This window comes from Miniopterus natalensis, chromosome 9 (assembly GCF_054644295.1).
Source record: "Miniopterus natalensis isolate mMinNat1 chromosome 9, mMinNat1.hap1, whole genome shotgun sequence".
NCBI lineage: Eukaryota > Metazoa > Chordata > Mammalia > Chiroptera > Miniopteridae > Miniopterus > Miniopterus natalensis.
The window spans coordinates 57,957,054-57,973,772 of NC_142089.1; the positions used below are offsets into that span (position 1 = coordinate 57,957,054).

Genomic DNA, 16,719 nt, shown 5'->3' on the forward strand with positions numbered 1-16,719 from the left:
AGAAGCCAAGGAACAGGCTATTTTACAAAGTGGAAAATTGCTGAGAGAGCTCAGAGAGAGTTCAAAGAGGCAGAAACCTGACAATAACAACACATATAAACATGGCTTAAATGATTGCCAGTCGTCAAAACGAAGAAATGCTCAACCGACTTACAATAACTTTCAGGTTTCCCTTAATATCGAAGGATTTGATCACCCAGTTGACAGACTTTTTGCACTTTAAGATCAAGATGAGATTTTTGACCACCTCAGGATCCTTTCGAGAAGGTCTTATGTCAATTATTATATCCACCTGGAAAGCACTGTGAATGGAAAACAAAGGCAGAGTTAGGACCCAAATGCCAGAAAGTTGCAACTATCTCCCCTCTTCCAAGTCTTCATGTTTCCAGTGTCTGGCCAGTTGATTAAAAAGCTGGAGTTGATCCCAGGCAAATGACATGTGCAAAACAGATTGTTAGTGCACACACAACAAAATGGCCTTACATAACAACAGAAAAATATGCCTGCTCATAATTAGTCACTAAAATTTTTCTCCTCTTAAAAAAAAAAAGGGTGGTTAATGCAGCCACTGTTTGAAATGGACTTGAATAAACGAACAGTTTACTTTTGAAGCAAAATCATTGCCTTTTCAACCTTCGACACCTTCAGCACTTCCATGTGTAACTTTCCATAATGTTGTATGTTCAAAAATCCTTCAAAACAAGAAGAGGGCCACAGTTTGGTGAGTGGGGGAGGGAGGCATGGCAGTAAAACAATAGGAAACTTCAGAGTAAGAGGGAAAAGGATGGAGAATTCCTTGACTTATATAAGGTTTGCTTAAGCCATTAACATCTGCTACAGAATCCTATCTGCACTGGCTTTCTCAAACTTCTGCATATATACTTATCGAAATCAAGAAAACAGATGGTCAACCAAGTGATTACTGGAAAATTGGTGAACACAACCCAAACTTTTAAGAATTCAGTATAAAAGAGAATTTTTACCAAACAATAACATCTCTGTCATTCTGAATTTAAAGGCAAGTCTTTCTTTCCATCTTGGTTTTACACACTTGTAAAGTATAAAATGAATGATATGAATGAAGCCTTAGGCTTACTGTCTCAGTGCTTTTGCCAGGTTGCTTCTGTTCTCATTCCCCTTTAATTTCTTGCAAGATCCTTCACGTGAGACAGGACGAAATCTTACCAAAATGGATCTGTAGTTTATTCGTTTTTGAAATAAAAATTTGATTAGAACTTTAACTTCGACATCCCTCTACAATGTAAATTTATATTTTTAAGTCATTAGCCCACATGAAATGCAGGCTAACGTGGAAGAAGAGCCAACTTTTCCCCTTTTTATTTCTTTTCTTTAAGTCCTCTATTCATTCTCGATAGGGAGGGTTACATTTCCAGTCCTGGCTCAGAAAGCTGCGATGGGAGAGTGGGGAGAATGCAAGGGAGAGGCAAGTTACATCTAACGGCTGTTTGGTGTGTCCCTAAGAAGGGCCACCCCCAACATTACACACACACACACACACACACACACACACACAGAGAGAGAGAGAGAGAGAGAGAGAGAGAGAGAGAGCTTGGAAGCAAGCAGTTACGAGTGCAAAGTGCTCTGATGACACTGGGAACAGAAGTTTATAAAAACAGAATGTTATTCAAATAAGAATTATGTTGATAAGACACATTTCGCAATTTTCTTATCAGGGATAACCTCATAGGAAACAAAGATGGAGCAAGAATAACTGTATCCTATTAATTAGTACCAAGAAGTTCAGAACAGGCGTCAGGAGCTCAACTGGAATACAGAGGATCTAGAGACGCATGCAGAAAATAAAATGTACTGCTGGAGCCTTTACTCCCTTCTTCAAAGCTTCTGTGAACCTCACGCAAAGCATCGTGGCTCCCTCCCTCCTGCACAGGTTGGGCTGCACCTCTCCCCGCCTTGAGTCGGGAAAGGTCTTTATTTCCATCTCATCTCAGTTCAGAACACACACTCACGCACCTGTAGGGGTTGGAGCTGGGGGTGATTAACTCAATGATGTGCACTTCTTTATCCTGGGGCTGGCTGGACATCACGCACCCTTCTGCAGCTTTGGGCTGAAGGTACTCGGCAAGATAATTGAGCGACAGGAAATTCTTCCCGATGTTGCATGTGGGAGGGAACACTTGATCTGAAAGTAAAGAAGCGCAGGACAACCTGTCAAACCGCTGATCTCCAAGGTAACCAGGCTCAAGGAAAGAAGGTGACAGTGGCACTGAGCAAGGGCAGGATGTAAGAACCATGAGTGCTGAGGAAAGGCCTTAGATCTCGTCAACCTCTGGCCTGAAATGCCTCCCCTCTGGTCACCAGTGATGTCCTAGTGGTCAACTCTAGTGGCCCCTTTTGGCCTAAATTCCCTCCTTTCCTGTTCTCTGTGATAACTTCTCGGTCCTCATCAATTTCCTCTAACTTGTCTTTCCATCTCTTTCACTGGCTCCTCCTCCTCTGCTCATCCTTTATTCTTATTTACTTTTTAAAATATGTCTTTATTGACTTCAGAGAGAAGAAGGGAGAGGGGGAGAGAGAGAGAGAAACATCAACGATGAGAGTCATTGATCAGCTGCCTCCTCCATGCGCCCTATTGGGGATCGAGCCTGCAACCCGGGCATGTGCCCTGACCGGGAATCGAACCCCGATCGCCTGGGTCCCAGGTCGATGCTCAGCCGCTGAGCCACGCCAGCCGGGCTTCTGCTCATCCTTTAAACACCAGTGATCCTCGATCTTTGGTGCACATCAGAATCCACCATCCCAGAGAGACTGATTCAGAAGACCTAGGGGAGCCTAGGAAGCTTTCTTTGTCAAAAGCTCCATCGTTGATCCTGATAGAAAACCAAGGCTAAGAATCTCACTTCTTTCCTCAACCTTTTGTCTCATAGTCTTCCTAGATGATCTCAATCACTCCCATAGTTTCCACATGTACCTAGATCATGCCTTTTCTGAGCTGCAGACCTGTATTGTCATCTGTCTACCAAGCACCTCTCACCTAAAAATCTACTAAATATCTCACAGTGAGCATACTCAACAATGTATCCAATTATCTATCCTACCCCCAGGTAAGCTTCTCCTTGGATATTTGCTATTTCAATTAATAAGGGGACCAGCTACCCAATTAACCCTCTGGCCCACCATGTATAATTAATTGTTCCCTCTTATTTATTCCTCACAGCACTTTATACTCTCAAGACCAAAGGCAGGAGCTTGGGGAATGCAGTAAGGGCACTTCCCACAATCCTGACACAGGTGACTAACGTTTCTGTGGCACTGCACAGTTTACAAGGTGCTTTCACAAACACTGTCTCACTGTGCCGAGGGCTGCTCATCAACTCCGCCAGGGAAAGTGATGCACACACCAAGAGCTGAAGACACTCCCCCAACGGCACACGCCGTTTGCACAGCACCGTGGCTGATGGGATTTCCATTCAGCGGTCTAAATGTTTAAACAGAAGTTGAAGCTGCTGGCAGTGTGACAGCTGGGACCAATGTCAAGGAAGTTCTAGGTGTAGCAAGCTCTTTTCAGAAGGGGTAATTAATCAGAGCCCTGGCACTTTAATGAAACACACTTCTGCCCTTTTCATTTAATGGACTCGGATGCCAGGGTTCAAATTCACACGCAAGTCTCATTGAGGAGTGAGCCACCAGCCCAGGAGGCCCCAAGGTTGGGTTGGTCTTTCCCTCCCCAACCCCTGCTGAACATGTGCAACCTCCCTCGTGCAGAAGTCCACAGCACGCAGTGTGGAAACGGGGCTCCACGCACCATGGCATCCCCAGAGCCATCCCTAGAACAGAGGGGACCAGAGGAGCTCATGAGGCCCCCGCTTGCAGGCTCGTTCCAAGAGCCCTAGCTCTGCACTCTGCTTTCTTCCCTAACAACCCCCTCAGAGGGAAGAGGCCAGGACTCCGCCAACTCAGGCTGCTGGAGCAGCCTCCCGCCACATCTGCCGAGGGTTTTGCCAGATGAGCAGATGAGGAATGCACACCCTGCAGCTGCGGCCCCACGGATGCCTCCCCCAGATCACAGGACAGAAAATGATCCTGGGGTGGCAAGGCTGAAACTTCATTAAGAAGCAGAGGGTGCGTGGATGGGCCAGGGACTGGCAAGTCTCAACTCAAGAAACTAGGACCCTCCTGGTACTTCAGCCTGTATATTTAGTTCCCAGGGGCACTTGGTATAGTAGCTCCACAGTATAGGTTTCCTGAATTAAAAAACAGGGATGTGAGATTTGAAACAAATAACAAAGCACTCACCTACCTTGTGACCTTTGTAAGCCACCAGTAAAGCTTTAATTGTTTAAAAGTTGCTGTTATTAAGGGCTCAAGTCTCAGATGCCATTGTCACTAAGTTGAATAAGCGGATCACTCTTTGGGGGGGGTGGGGGTGGTGGTGGTGTGTGTGTGTGTGTGTGTGTGTGTGTGTGTGTGTGTGTGTGTGGTTTTTCCCCCCAAACGACCTTCTGCATGCCTGGCATAAACACTTGCACCAACTGCCAAGTAGAAAGGAAACCACAAAGGGGAATCCCCGGGCAGAAACCTGGCATGTTTGGGGTGGGGGGAGGGGGAGCCACATGCTTATTTGTATTTCAGGAAAAGACTGACAAATGACTTTGAGACCTTGAATGATACACTCTGAAAGCCTGGGAGGTGATGCAAACTCCTCATTTCCCTGCTGCGGAAACTGAGGCCCCAGTGGTAAATCAAAGTGTTGCCTGAAGCTTCACAGTTAATGAGACCAGCTGGGATAAGAAGCGAACCCTCCCCAGTTCTTCCACTCCAGGTGTACTGGTTAGAGCAGCAGTTCTTGGACACTAGCAAGCATGAGAATCACCTACAGTGCTCCTTAAACACAGATGACTGGACCCCACCCCCCGAGTTTCTGATTTAGTGGTTCTGGGGTGGGCCCCAGAACTGGTATTTCTAACAAGTTCCCAAGTGATGAGGATGCTGTGGGGCAGGGGCCACACTTTGAGAATTACTGGGGACAGAGCAAGAGGAGGCCTGGGGTCCCTGGGTTGAGGGTAGAGAAAGGTCAGTTTCTGGGAAGCGAGAAGATGAACCTTGCTCAGTGGAGTCAAATCCATGGTGATACACAACATCGCCTTGTGGCCCATTGGCAGACCTAACCCAGGACTCTCATTTCCTTTAGCTGTTCCTCTCCACAGTGTGGGTCAATGACATTGCCCAACTGATGGCTGGAGTCAAGTTTCAGGTGTTCCAAGGGTGTTACCAAGGAGTAAATCAGTTTTTACTGGACTGGACACCATGTCCTTTAAGTTCTTCCCCAACCCAACGTGTGGCCTTGGGGAAGTCACCGAATCTCCCACTCTAAGGGCAGGTAATGGCTGTGCACTGAAGCTTGTGCACCGTTGAGAAAACAGAGCCTGGCATTCTAAAGGTTACTATAACACATTTTCTCATTCTAAGAAATTCCAAGGGGGGTCATCAACATTCTTTCACGCTGCTAGAAATCTGTTTCAGAAATGCAGAGCATTGGCCAGGGCTTAGGGCCTTTGTTAAAAGAGATTTTTTTATTTTGTTCCAAATGGGCTTGACTTCTACTATTAGCTACCTGACTACCATGATAGTTTAATAACAAACTTCAACTTTTTATACCAAATTCTCATCTAAAACTCCTCCTCGCTTTACTCTGCTGAACAAGTCTTCCCATCCGGGTGGCCCACTTTCATTTGCAGGCTGTGCTTATCCAGGTAAGACTTAAAACATGGCATCGGGCAACAAGCCGTGTTCCAGACTCAAGAATCAGGAAACCTGGGTTTGAGTTCCGGCTTTGCCACTTGCTAATCATATGGAGTTGAGAAAGTCAGCTTGACGCTCCACTAACCCCTCTGTAAAATAACGGAAATAATGGTCTCCTCCCAGGATTCCTGGCGGGGTTAGGTGGGTGGGTACATGTGAAAGCACCTGCTGTGGCCTCTGCACACAGCACACACTTGACATCAGTGTCCACCTTTCTTGCATCTGTCAAACAGCCCAGATTCAAAAAGGGCTGGGCACAAGCCCTCAGTAACCCGCCCCGTGGTGCCCTGCTGTCTGCAGAGAAGGTGACAGCCGCTGTAAATCCAACAGAAAACAGATGGACATGAAGACCTGAAGTGCAGTTTTCACACAATCACCTGACCAGAACAAGGGCCCTTTCACAAGAGTTGTTATTTCTAGTAATTTATGGGGGTTCCAAATAGATTTTACTAAAAATAATAATGAAAAATGTTATTAAAAAATAATACGCTTCCAAAATTGAGTCACTGAATATTTATATCCCTCTGCAAGGCAAAGAAATTAAAATGAGCAATTTCTTATCAAGGCCATACAGTTAGGTCCTTTCTCTAATAATTTATCCCTGCAATAGGCCTTAGTATTAAAAATATACTCAAACACTTTTCCTCTGCTATTGTCCAAAATTTAACTGATATCTCAAAATCATAAACCGACATCGGCTTCAAATGTTTGCAAATAATAGGCAAGAGGAACCCCTAACTGTTGACCTAGTCTGCCAACTCCTCCTTCATAGCACCAGTTACCACCTTCTTTCCCACACTCCAGGCTTCTCGCCCTCCACTCACCTTTCCTAACTTCTGTGTATGTCTGTCTTCTAAATCCTACACCACAACCGCCTCCTCCTCTCTCAACCAGGCTACTCCCCCATTTCTTACTTGGCCATTAGCAGGCCAGTTTTCTCAGAAGGAAACGGGAAGGAGGGGGCATGGGGGAAACAGGCCCCAGAGATCCCTCAGGTCCCTGCCAGCTCCAACATTCTGTAATTACATGATTCCTTACCCTAACCACCTGGTCTCAGAAAAGAAAACAATTGACTGCCGTAAATCAGTCACTAATTAAAACCATATAAAATTTACCTTCCCCCACTTTAATATAAATGTTTCGTGCTATCTTAAGTTCAGTGAATGAAGTGACTGCTCCATACTCCTTTCGGGCCCAATTTAACAGATGTTCATTTCCATGTGGGAAGCTCCTTTCTTCTGTTTTTGCCGACAGTGAGAAGTTTCTGGATGAAAACTGGACCACAGAATTCTCAGACACCTAGAGGAAAGAGAATCGCATATTGAACGTGGTGCAGTCACCTGGAGCTGAATCATAACTAGTGAGCACTTACCAGATGATTAATGGATGTCTGTCAATCCAACCTCTCCCCTTTGTTATACTGGCAGAATATCTTTTTCCAAGCAGCTAACTGGAGAAATAACCTCAAGGCTACTTCTCCCTGATGCTGACAAAGCTACTAATGACACAGGATGTCCCTCTGAATTTTTAAAGACCTTTGTGTTGACAGGCTTCAGAGTGCAGGATGAGCACCATATGAATTATCATTGCTATTTTCCAGATACCTAAACTGAAGGCCCATCTTCAAGTACTGTGCTTCAAGTCCAGCAGGAAGTCTTGGTAAGTCATGGGCTTGCTATGGGCCTCAGGACCAGGGCAAGCAATCCCACAGTCCTGCTAGCACTTGAACTTCACTTCCAAGTCTTCCACTGCTGCAGTATCACCACCTCAGGGACACAGCAAGAGTCCCTTCAGGTTATGTTCTCCTGAGCATGGAGATACAAAGAATGGCCAGATGCTGCCAGTCTTCTATTACATTACACTACTTCCTGACAGTGAGATGAATGTGTATCACAGTTTATTTTGTAAGACCCCCAAATTCCCACAGATAATGAAGTCAAGAGGCTGTTAGACTCAGCCTCATAAAACTTTCGGGATGATTTACGCGCGTCCCAAACTCTTGCTGAATGTATTCAGACTGCCGCTGACCTAGCAAATGATGGTATATGTCATTAACTCACACAAAGGAATAAAATTATCACCTGGTTGCTGTACTATAATCAAATTTAGTTACTGGTGAAAATATGCATGCCGTTAACGGCTAGCATTTATAAAATTATTGATTTTATCAATGTCAAGGTGAAACCTCAAAATGTGAGCAAAATGAGTCACAAATTCCCATCATAAAACTATAAATGCCTTGTATTAAATTTCACAATAACTATTTATTATTAACAAAAACAAGCAGGTAAAAAAAGGTTAGAAACAGCCAGACTTTCAGGTTGAGGGCAAGAATTTTGCTTACGATTCTATAGCTTACAGCAGTGTTTTTGATCTTAACACACACACATACAAAGTAGTACTTAAGTATTGTGCTAGGCATTAATATTTTCTATTCAATTATATACATATATATTTTTTAAATGCTAACAAAGAAGTACTTCATCAAATTGATTCCATGACCTACTAATGCTGTGTCCCCTCTTGGCAGAAAGCTAGGAGCACCTAGGAGCTTCTAAATACCCTGAGGTACAGGCCACATCCCAGGTCAATGAGAATGTTTGGGGTGGGACTCATGCATCAGAATATTTTAAAGCTCCCTGGCGATTTCAATGTTCATCCACAACTGAGAAGCCTCATCTTAATGGGCACTGAGGAATCCGGAATTTGAAAAACACTGTTACAGTCAGGCTCAGTGTGGGCACCTCACAGCTTCCTCTACGTCAGTGCTTCTTAGCGAGAGGCGATTTTATCCCTCAGGGGACTTTTGGCAAAGTCTGGAAACAGTTTTGATTGTCACAACTGAGAGAGAGGAGCTACTGACAGCTAGCACATAGAGACCAGGGGTGCTGCTAAACATCTTACAGCAATACACAGGGCAGAGCCCACAATGAAGAATTATCCAGATGTCCACAGTACTGTGACTGAGAACTCCTGGTCTATATACTTCAGACTGACTGATTGTTACTACCACTTGCACATCTGCTGGATCCCCAAACTGGGTCCCCAAATTAACAGCCCTTTCTATGCTGTTTAGTACTTAATAAAGAAGAAGAGAACCTTTCTGATTTGTATTGACTTGGGAAGCCCAGAACTCATCATTCATAATCTGACCGTAAACTATGACCAGTACCAGTAGTTATCATTTATTGAACGCCTACTATGTGTTAAGCACCACAGAGTGCTATCAAGTGTGGTAATGACATTTGCTAAATGTCCCAATGCCAGTTATAAACAAAACCAGTGGGTGCCACTTAGCTTCGGCCTTGTTTTGACATCGCCTGCATAAGAAAAAAAAACCCTGAGCCATATACCTGCCAAATAACAGCCAGGCCAACCTATGTATAAATCCTCTGAGGCTCAGCTACTCATCAACACACAACTTCAAACAATGTTTATCTGGTTTTCTGACTTAAGCACTGTAGTAAAATCTTCTTTACACTGAAAAGCACTTGTGTTAAAAAGTCATTTTTTATTAAGCCTGTCACTGAAAAAACCCACAACAGTCCAGAGGCCCTTGTCCCGCTGCCAGCACCGTTCTGAATGTTTAGGCAAGCATCCCTGGATGTTCTGTTCCTTTTGTTCTCATTCATGTTATAGCCATAAAATAAATCCCTTGGGCTTTAAATACGTTATACACAGAGTACATTTCTTCAGAGTGGAAGGTGGGATACGTCACCCTGGAACATTCCAGAGGCAAGAATGTGAACAGTGTCAGTCAGAGAACAGGGACCAATTCTGGAATGTGTCCTGAAGTGACTGACAAGTGACAGCATGGTAGAGCCGAGAAGGGGCAGCTCCTGGCTGATCCCTCCATGCACTCTCAGCCCTGGTCAAGTCTGTCTTCTCCTGGGCCAGCAGCAGCGGGATCTCACATTCAGGGCTGAGGGATGTGGAAAAGGAGTTAACTTCCACTCCTCAGGCACATTCCAATAAGAAAGTAAAGCTGCCAGGAGCAGTGAAGTGTCCCTGACTGCAGGTCAGTGGAAATTTCCTGCTGCGGCAAGGGGTTAGTCAGCACTCCTGCTGACCACTAGTTCTGGCTCAGACAAAGCTGGATGCTGACAAAGCCCTCCCCCAACCCCCACCGAGCTTTAGAAGGTATTGTTATTCCCACCTGATCCTCGGGAAGACCTAGGAGGTAATTTCCCTGGCAGAGAAGAGGAAATCTCAGAGAAGTTAATGGCCCACCCAAGATCAGGGAACAGCACCTGGGCAAGATCAGAATAGGAGACTTCAGGCTCCTGGTCACAGGTGGCTTCTCCTTGAGCCCTTCCAGAAGAAGACCTTGCTAGCTCCCAAGGCAGAAGATTTCTGTTCTTACTTTCTGCCTGTAAGATTTGCCTTCCATCCACTTGTCTGAGCTGTGTCTTCCAGACCAAAGAATCCCTTCCTCTTTGCTCCATGAGAGAAGCCTTTGAATGTTTGAGGATGTCACTGGACCCTGCTCACGACTTCACTTCTTTAGGGTACTGTATGTAGCTGGCCCCCGGATACCATGGATGTCAGCTCTCCACCAGCAGAGCCTGAAATGTGGTGCCGGGGACAAGACTCAGGGTTTGGGTGTGGTCTGGCAAATGTACTGTGATGGTAAATTTTACATGTCAATTTGGGCCATCAGGTGCCCAGATATTTGGTCAAACACTAGTCTGACCAAACACCCATGAGGATGTTTTTAATGGGATTAACATTTAAGTTGGTACATAAACAGCCCTTCCTAATGTGTGTGGACCTCATCCAATCACCTAAAGGCCTGCATAGAACAAAAGGCCGGCCCTTCCCCACAGTAAGAGAGAATTCTCCTGCCCAACTGCCTTTAAATTAGGACGGCAGCTCCTCCTGGTCCTACACAGTAGCCTGCTGGCCTTAGAACTCAAACTGCAACAGCAGCATTGCAGATTCTGGACTTGGTGGCCAATTTCCGACATAAATCTCCTTCTATATAATGGGCACACTGCATAAGGCCCATGATTACATCAGGCCCAAGGTCACATTAGCTTTTACATCAGCTGAATCCTGCTATTATCTCATGTTCATTATTTTATGCTTTAAACACCCAACAAATACTTATTGAGTGCCCATGCCCACCTCCTCTGTGCCAGGCACTGGGGATATAATTGAAAAGGCAAAAGATGAAAATTCCCCATCCTTGTGGAGTTTACAGTCTAGTAAGGAAGCCAGAGGAGCAAAATAAGTACAATATATAATATAGTAATCAGTGCTCTGGAGCAAAACAAATTGAGAGAAGAGGAGAGGGGTACTATACTTTTAAATGTGCTGGGCAAAGTCTAACTGAGAAAGTCCCTGAGCAGTTAGAGACCTGAAGGGAATAAAAGAGCAAACCATGCAGATATCAAGGGAAGAGCACTCATGGTGGACACAGCAGCAAGTGTAAAGGTTTGGTGCAGGGAAGGACAAGCAAGGAGGTCAGTGTAGCTGCAGCACAGGGGTGAGGGGGAGACGGGGTAGGAGAAAAGGTCAGCAAGCTCAGAGAGGACGCCGGCAGGTCCAACTGGACCTTGCAGACCATTGTGAAGGACTGGGGGACTTACGGGTGAGACGGGACACCACTGAGAGTGCATCCAAACACCTAAGAAATATTTTAACAAGATCACTTTGGCTGCCATGTCCAGTCTACACTGAAGAGAGACAGAACAGGAAACCAGTGGTCGACTTCTGGAATTACCCAGCGGGGAAACAGTGGCAGTCACACCAGGGAGGTGGTGGTGACGACGATGAGGCCTTTATTTTATTAGATGGAGCCTTTTCACATCCTTCCTTTACACCATATAAAGACAAAGGCTTATATCTATTCTTTAAATCTGTATTTCAAGTCTTTGGAGACCTGAGAAAAATCCTGATTCTGTTAGCTGTCAATATCTCCAAATTTCATGAGTACCTTCTACACGTTCAGCTACATCCCCGAGAAGCTGAACAAGACCAGGCTCAGTCCTGTGTCTTAACAGGCACACTCCTCCCACATTAAACAGCACTTGCTGGGGTCCCAGGTTGTTCAACTACAGGTTACCCCACAAACTGTCCTCCTCTTGTCTGTAAGAGCAACATGCTAGAACCTGTCAAGAGCCCTGCTGAATAAAGACATGATATATCAATGTCATTACTCTTCAGTCAAAGCTCTAGTCCTGCCTAATCTTCATGGTGTGGAAACCTCCCTCACTAGAGTCTGGCTTAGGTTAAAGTTTGTAGAAGAACACAGATGTAAAGAAATTAGCAAAAAACAGAAAGAGGGAAAATAATATTTTCCTAATATGAAGAAGGATTACAATTGCCATTGCAAGGAAAATAACTACATGAGTGAATATGAAACTGTTTTTTTAAAAATGTTAAGAGGAAGAATTTCCAGGGCTGTTTATTCCACCATCCTCTACCTTATTTGTAGGTCCCAGCTAGGCTGCTACCCCATTTTTGGCCCTGACATCTCACCAAACTGTTACAGTAACCTCCTACTCTGCAAGCTGCCAATTCTGTCTCCCTCTCTCCCTCCTCCACACTGCGGCCTGGGAGACCTCTCTAAAATGTAAACTCATGATGGTGCAGGACGGCATCTAGGCATCTTAACTGGCACATGACCAGAGAGGGGCTCTGCCTACCGCACTTCCCACCACGCCAGGACTTGCCAGGAGTCACTCACGGTGGCAGAACACATCATGCTGTTTCAAGCTCAAGGTCCTTTTACATCCTGCTCCCTGCCTGGACCACTCCTTCCCATCTTGCACACCTGGTAACTGCTCTTTGTCCTTCCACAGGTATCACCTCTGTGAAACCACCCAGGCTCCCCTTCTCTCCTCCAGATGGAGCTACCCACTGTGCCTTGCACACACGCCTCACATGAACTTCACTATTTATCAGCAAACCTGCTGCCCTCAATAGACAAAGAACGCCTCGGAAGCCAAGAAAGCACCTTGTTCATTCTGAATCTCCTGGGCCCGGCACAGTGCTTGGCACAAAGCAGGGGCTCAATAATTTCTTGTTGAATGAAAGCTCAATGCTGTTCCAGGAAAGGCTATGCCATAACTTCTTTATTCCCGTAACCCTGACTTCCCTCACTGCCCAGGAAATGATCATTCATCCAGGTTCTAAAGCTAATGATTTTTCACCCAATAACTCCACCTAAAAACCAATTATTAAATCATTTAGTAGTTCCATGTCTTCCCCCAGAATCTGCGAAACTTTTCTTCTGCTTGCTAATTAAAGCCCAATCCTCTGACATTCCCTGACATGACAAACATCTTCCTGTGGGAATGAACAGAGCACCGAGCTCCAAGAATCCTGATTCTTAGCAAGCATATGTAGAAGGGGCAAGTGTGAGGTGCTTCCCTGTCCAACGAATCCCAGGCTGCCGAGATCCACATGAGCCACCTCCCCTCCCAAACGCCCTTCCTACTCAAACCACACGACATTCGCATTTTAAATTCTAGTTATGCTACCAGAGTTTTTTAGAGAGCAGAACATTACTCTATCTGCCAGTGCTGGAAGTTTTATTGCAAGAACTTACGGCTAGGCAATGAGAGCCAAGTTTATTATTTTTTCTGGATCCGATTCAACAACCTTGTCCAAAAGAGCAAGAAAAAAGCAAAAGGGGAGAAAAAAAAAAAAGCAAAACAGGCAACCAGCCTTTTTGTTTCCACACCTGTATTTAAGCTTTAACTCTTAAAGTCCTAAATGGATCCACTGAAGCCTCAAGATAGAGCTCCCAGGCCAAGGGCAGAGAACAAATCCTGGCTCGCGGGTGCAGTCACCACTTTCCTGGAACTGAGGTTCTTGGTTTTAGCACTTATCTCAGCAGTCAGCTGACTCAGAGGCCTGGCGCTTGCACTGGTCTCTCTCTGAGCTTCCCCCATGCTGTCTGTCTTCAGTGAGGTAGGAAAGAGGGGCTCTGCTGGGGACACTGCCATACTATGAGGCCTCAACTAGTTCCATCCCTCTCCTCCCTCTTTCTTGACCCAATGCCTAAAAAAATGCTCCCCCATGAGCTCCTGATGAAAATACAGGCCACACTTCATCACGGGTGGTCATTAAGTCTCATCTGAAGTTTCACCTCACTTCCTTCAAGTCCACTCATGTTACCTTCTCAATGGGGTCCATTTAAAATTACAATCCCACCACCCAGCAGCCCCTACTCTAGCAACCTTGATTCCCCCCAAACCTGCTATACATGTTCTAATTTCTATGGTATAGTACAGCATAGTTACCTTCCAAACTACCATATAGTTTGCTTATTTAATATGCTTATTGCCCATCTCCTCCCACTACAATGTAAGCTCCTTCAGAGGCCGGGGTCTGAATATGCTTTGTTCATATCCTAAGCATGTCGAACAGTGCTGGATACAGAAAAGACACTCAGTAAGTATTTGCTTAATGAATGAATGAATCTTGAGGTCCAGTTAATTGGCAGTGCCTGTCTAACGTCTGTGCTGAGAAGGATTCTGAGGTTCTCTTCAGGAGCAGTGGAGAAATGGGAATGAGTGCCCTGTGTCTGTCGCTGCTCTACAGCTATCCATGATAGCAGTCACTAGCTACATGCCCCATTGAGCACTTGAGATGCTGCCAGTGAAACTGACCTGTGTTGTAAATATAAAACACATGCCAGTCTTTGTAATGTCTTATAGTCAAGAAAAACATTTTTAAAAATCTCAAATTTTTTATTGATTCATGATAAATGATATTATTTTGGATATATCAGGTTAAATAACATATGTCATTACAATTCATTTTACTTGTTTCCTTTACTTCTTAAATTCAGTAACAGAAGATTTAAAATTACCTATGTTGTTTGCATTTTATTTCTATTGGACAGCATTGCTCTAGAGTCTTCTCCAATATGACCCTAAGGAAGGATGAACTGAACATTTCCATCCATCCATCCACTTTTTGGCCTGGTCTCAGAACATGAAGCAATGTCAAGAAGACATTTCAAGCCCAGTGCTTCCCAAAGTGTGATCCTTGGACCAGTATATCATAGACAGAAGCATGTTAAAACGCAGATTTTAGGGTGAAGTAGGACTGCAGAGTCCTGAAAACTGCATTATAATCTCCCTGTACCTCCCCCTGAGATTCCAAAGCATACTTGAGGATCACAGCTCTAGGCCATAGATAGAAATATTATTTCAGCTCCAAATAGTCTTTGTAAACCGTGCAGAATTGCTTGAAGAACAGGCCAGAGTATTCTCCTCTCATACTGGTTTAAAAAAAGAAAAAAAGCCAAGAGGGAGAGAGTAAAGCTAAGCCATGGATGGAATCATCTTCTTGCACATCTAAAAAGAAATGAGCCTTGTGAAATAAGAGGAGCCATAGCTCCTCAATGATATAGAAAAGCCTGCTGAGATCTCAGAGGAAAATCTGTTCCAGGAATCACACACACACACACCCCTACAGCTCAGCTGTGGTCCATTTGGAGCTTCAGTTATCAGTTGGGTGAGTGCCTGCTATTCAGGTTACAGCTCTTGGGGCTGCTCTAACTCACACATTTACATGACTTTGACATTGGTGAAAGTTCAAAGCTTGCACAATAAGAATTAGATCCTTTCCCTCTTTTGTCCTGCCCTACACCCAACTTCTACTATTCCTATTCCTTTTTCCTGACTCCTACACATAGAAAAATCTTTTTTATACTAAGAATAATATTTATTACAGTGTCCTCTTTATTAGCAGACATGAGTAAAATTTATTTTAATTTTAAATTTATTTTTATTTGTCAATTACAGTTGGTATTCAATATTATTTTATATTAGTTTCAGGTGTGTGGCACAGTGGTTAGACATTTATATAATTTACAAAGCGACCCCCCCCATAAGTCTAGTACCTACCTGGCACCATACATAGTTATTACAATATTAACTATCAGGCAAATCTCTCTGGGGAGTTGCCTGCTTAGGAAAATAGAAAGAGCAAAACAAGGAAAACAAGTGAAGCACGGAAAAACACACTGATATTTCAGAAACACCTGCCACGTCAGGTATTTGCTAGTTCAATTCCAGGGGGAGAAAAGACATATGGTAAAGTAAATCGGCATTTCTCTAGAATTCAGGTCTGTGTATAAGCAGGATCTATGCAGGTTGGCCCTAGAACTCAATACAGTGCCCACACAGAGAGACACTAAGGAGATGACGTTTTGATGTATTTTGTGCACAAAGTCCAGCAAAAACAAACTTACATAAAGTACTGGAACAGCATTGAAACATTTACCTCCCAAATGAGGACTGAACCCTACATTCTGAGAGGAAAGTCACACGTTCTCCCCACCCAATTCCTGGGAGGGCTGTGCTTGCCTCTTTCCTCCAAAGCCACGTGATGGGAAACGTGATCTGAAACATGTTTTCTATTACCCATATATCATGACTCACTGTTTTTTTAAAGTTTGTTTTAAAGAAATAATAACTTCCATGACCATGAACCTACAGTCATAATTTGGAGAGCTCCATATTCATGAGCCTCGTGCTGATGGTACCTGCCAAGTGTGCGTTCAGAAGACACGTCCATGCAGCCATTTATGAACTCTTGGGTGCTTTTATTTTGTATCCACAACCAGAATACTTTCTTTCAAAAACAAGACTTAAAACACATTCAACAATTTTTCTCAAAACATTCATGATGATCATCCTCTGCTTTTAATTTTTATTTTTGCTTCAATACAAAGAACTAAAGGATTGAAACTGCTCTCTGTTCTTAACACCCTACATGTTGCCACATGTCCAAGAGGAAAGTTCTGAGATGCTGCCCTCTGAGTATAAACATACACACACTTGAATAAGAGCCAGTATAAAAGCAACACTCTAATCTCCCATGGAAATGTTACAAAAAATGAGAGTCTATGTGAATATGTATACATACAGAGAGAAACAGAATATCTCACTCCATCTGAAAGACAGACTCAGTACC

At 44.2% G+C, this 16,719-nt stretch overlaps 1 protein-coding gene across 2 annotated transcripts in view; it reads right to left on the reverse strand.

Moving 5' to 3' along the window:
- The window catches only part of TGFBR3 (transforming growth factor beta receptor 3), a 183,838-nt gene that overhangs the window by 39,844 nt on the left and 127,275 nt on the right, over positions 1-16,719 (reverse strand). For both annotated transcript variants that reach the window (XM_087820584.1, XM_087820583.1), the window contains exons 5-7: positions 6,897-7,080; positions 1,993-2,161; positions 155-302 (exon numbers count right to left, since the gene is read on the reverse strand). In XM_087820584.1, coding sequence (XP_087676710.1) covers positions 155-302; positions 1,993-2,161; positions 6,897-7,080 — 501 coding nt within the window. The remainder of the gene's footprint in view (positions 1-154; positions 303-1,992; positions 2,162-6,896; positions 7,081-16,719) is intronic.